Source organism: Phaethon lepturus, unplaced genomic scaffold (genome assembly GCF_000687285.1).
Source record: "Phaethon lepturus isolate BGI_N335 unplaced genomic scaffold, ASM68728v1 C13458551, whole genome shotgun sequence".
Classification (NCBI taxonomy): Eukaryota; Metazoa; Chordata; class Aves; order Phaethontiformes; family Phaethontidae; genus Phaethon; species Phaethon lepturus.
In genome coordinates this window covers 1-898 of record NW_010574097.1, presented here as the reverse complement: position 1 = coordinate 898, position 898 = coordinate 1, and the positions used below count along the sequence as shown (strand labels likewise).

Genomic DNA, 898 nt, shown 5'->3' with positions numbered 1-898 from the left:
GCAACCCCGCCATGCTGCTGTGCCCCTTCAAGGATGCTGGCTGCAAGCACCGGGTGAGCATGTCCCCGGCCCCGTGCTGGAGTCCTTGACCCCATCTGCACTGGCATCCTTGTGCCATCCCCACCATGGCGTGCCTGCGCCCCACAGCATCCCCACACCGCTCCTGCCCTGACATCTGTCCCGTGCCCTGAGGTGTCCCCGTTCTGCTCTGTCCCATCCGTATGGCTCCATGGTGTTCCCGTTCTTGTCCTGCCTTACCTGTGTCACTTTGCCACCTAGGTGTCCCCATGCCACCCCAGCCAGGTGTGTACCTGTGCCACCTCTATGTCCTCATGGCATCCCTGCGCCGTCCTGCTCCAGTACCCCCATATTCCAATGACATCTCCATGAGATCCCCACGGCATCCTTGTCCCGTCCTGCCCCGTGTCCCCACGCTGTCCCGTGCCCCCAGCACCCCCCCGCTGACGGTCCTGCTGTCCCCGCAGTGCCCCAAGCTGGCCATGGGCCGGCACCTGGAGGAGAGCACCAAGGCGCACCTGGGCATGGTGTGCGCCCTGGTGAGCCGGCAGCGGCAGGAGATCCTGGAGCTGCGGCGGGACGTGGAGGAGCTGTCGGTGAGCAGCGACGGGACCCTCATCTGGAAGATCTCCGACTACGCCCGCAAGCTGCAGGAGGCCAAAGCCCGCAGCAACTACGAGTTCTTCAGCCCTCCTTTCTACACCCACAAGTACGGCTACAAGCTCCAGGTCTCGGCTTTCCTCAACGGCAACGGGAGCGGGGAGAGCAGCCACCTCTCCGTCTACATCCGCGTGCTGCCGGGCGAGTACGACAACCTGCTGGAGTGGCCCTTCTCCTACCGCGTCACCTTCTCCTTGCTGGACCAGAGCGACCCGTCGCT

General features: G+C 64.7%; 1 protein-coding gene across 1 annotated transcript; it reads left to right on the top strand.

Moving 5' to 3' along the window:
- Nucleotides 1-11: 11 nt before the first annotated feature.
- On the top strand, nucleotides 12-892 carry TRAF4 (TNF receptor-associated factor 4; the record flags this gene model as incomplete). Its single annotated transcript, XM_010295582.1, has 2 exons — nucleotides 12-53; nucleotides 486-892. Coding segments are annotated over exons 1-2 (449 nt in total), but the record flags the coding sequence as incomplete, so codon positions are not given.
- Nucleotides 893-898: the final 6 nt, after the last annotated feature.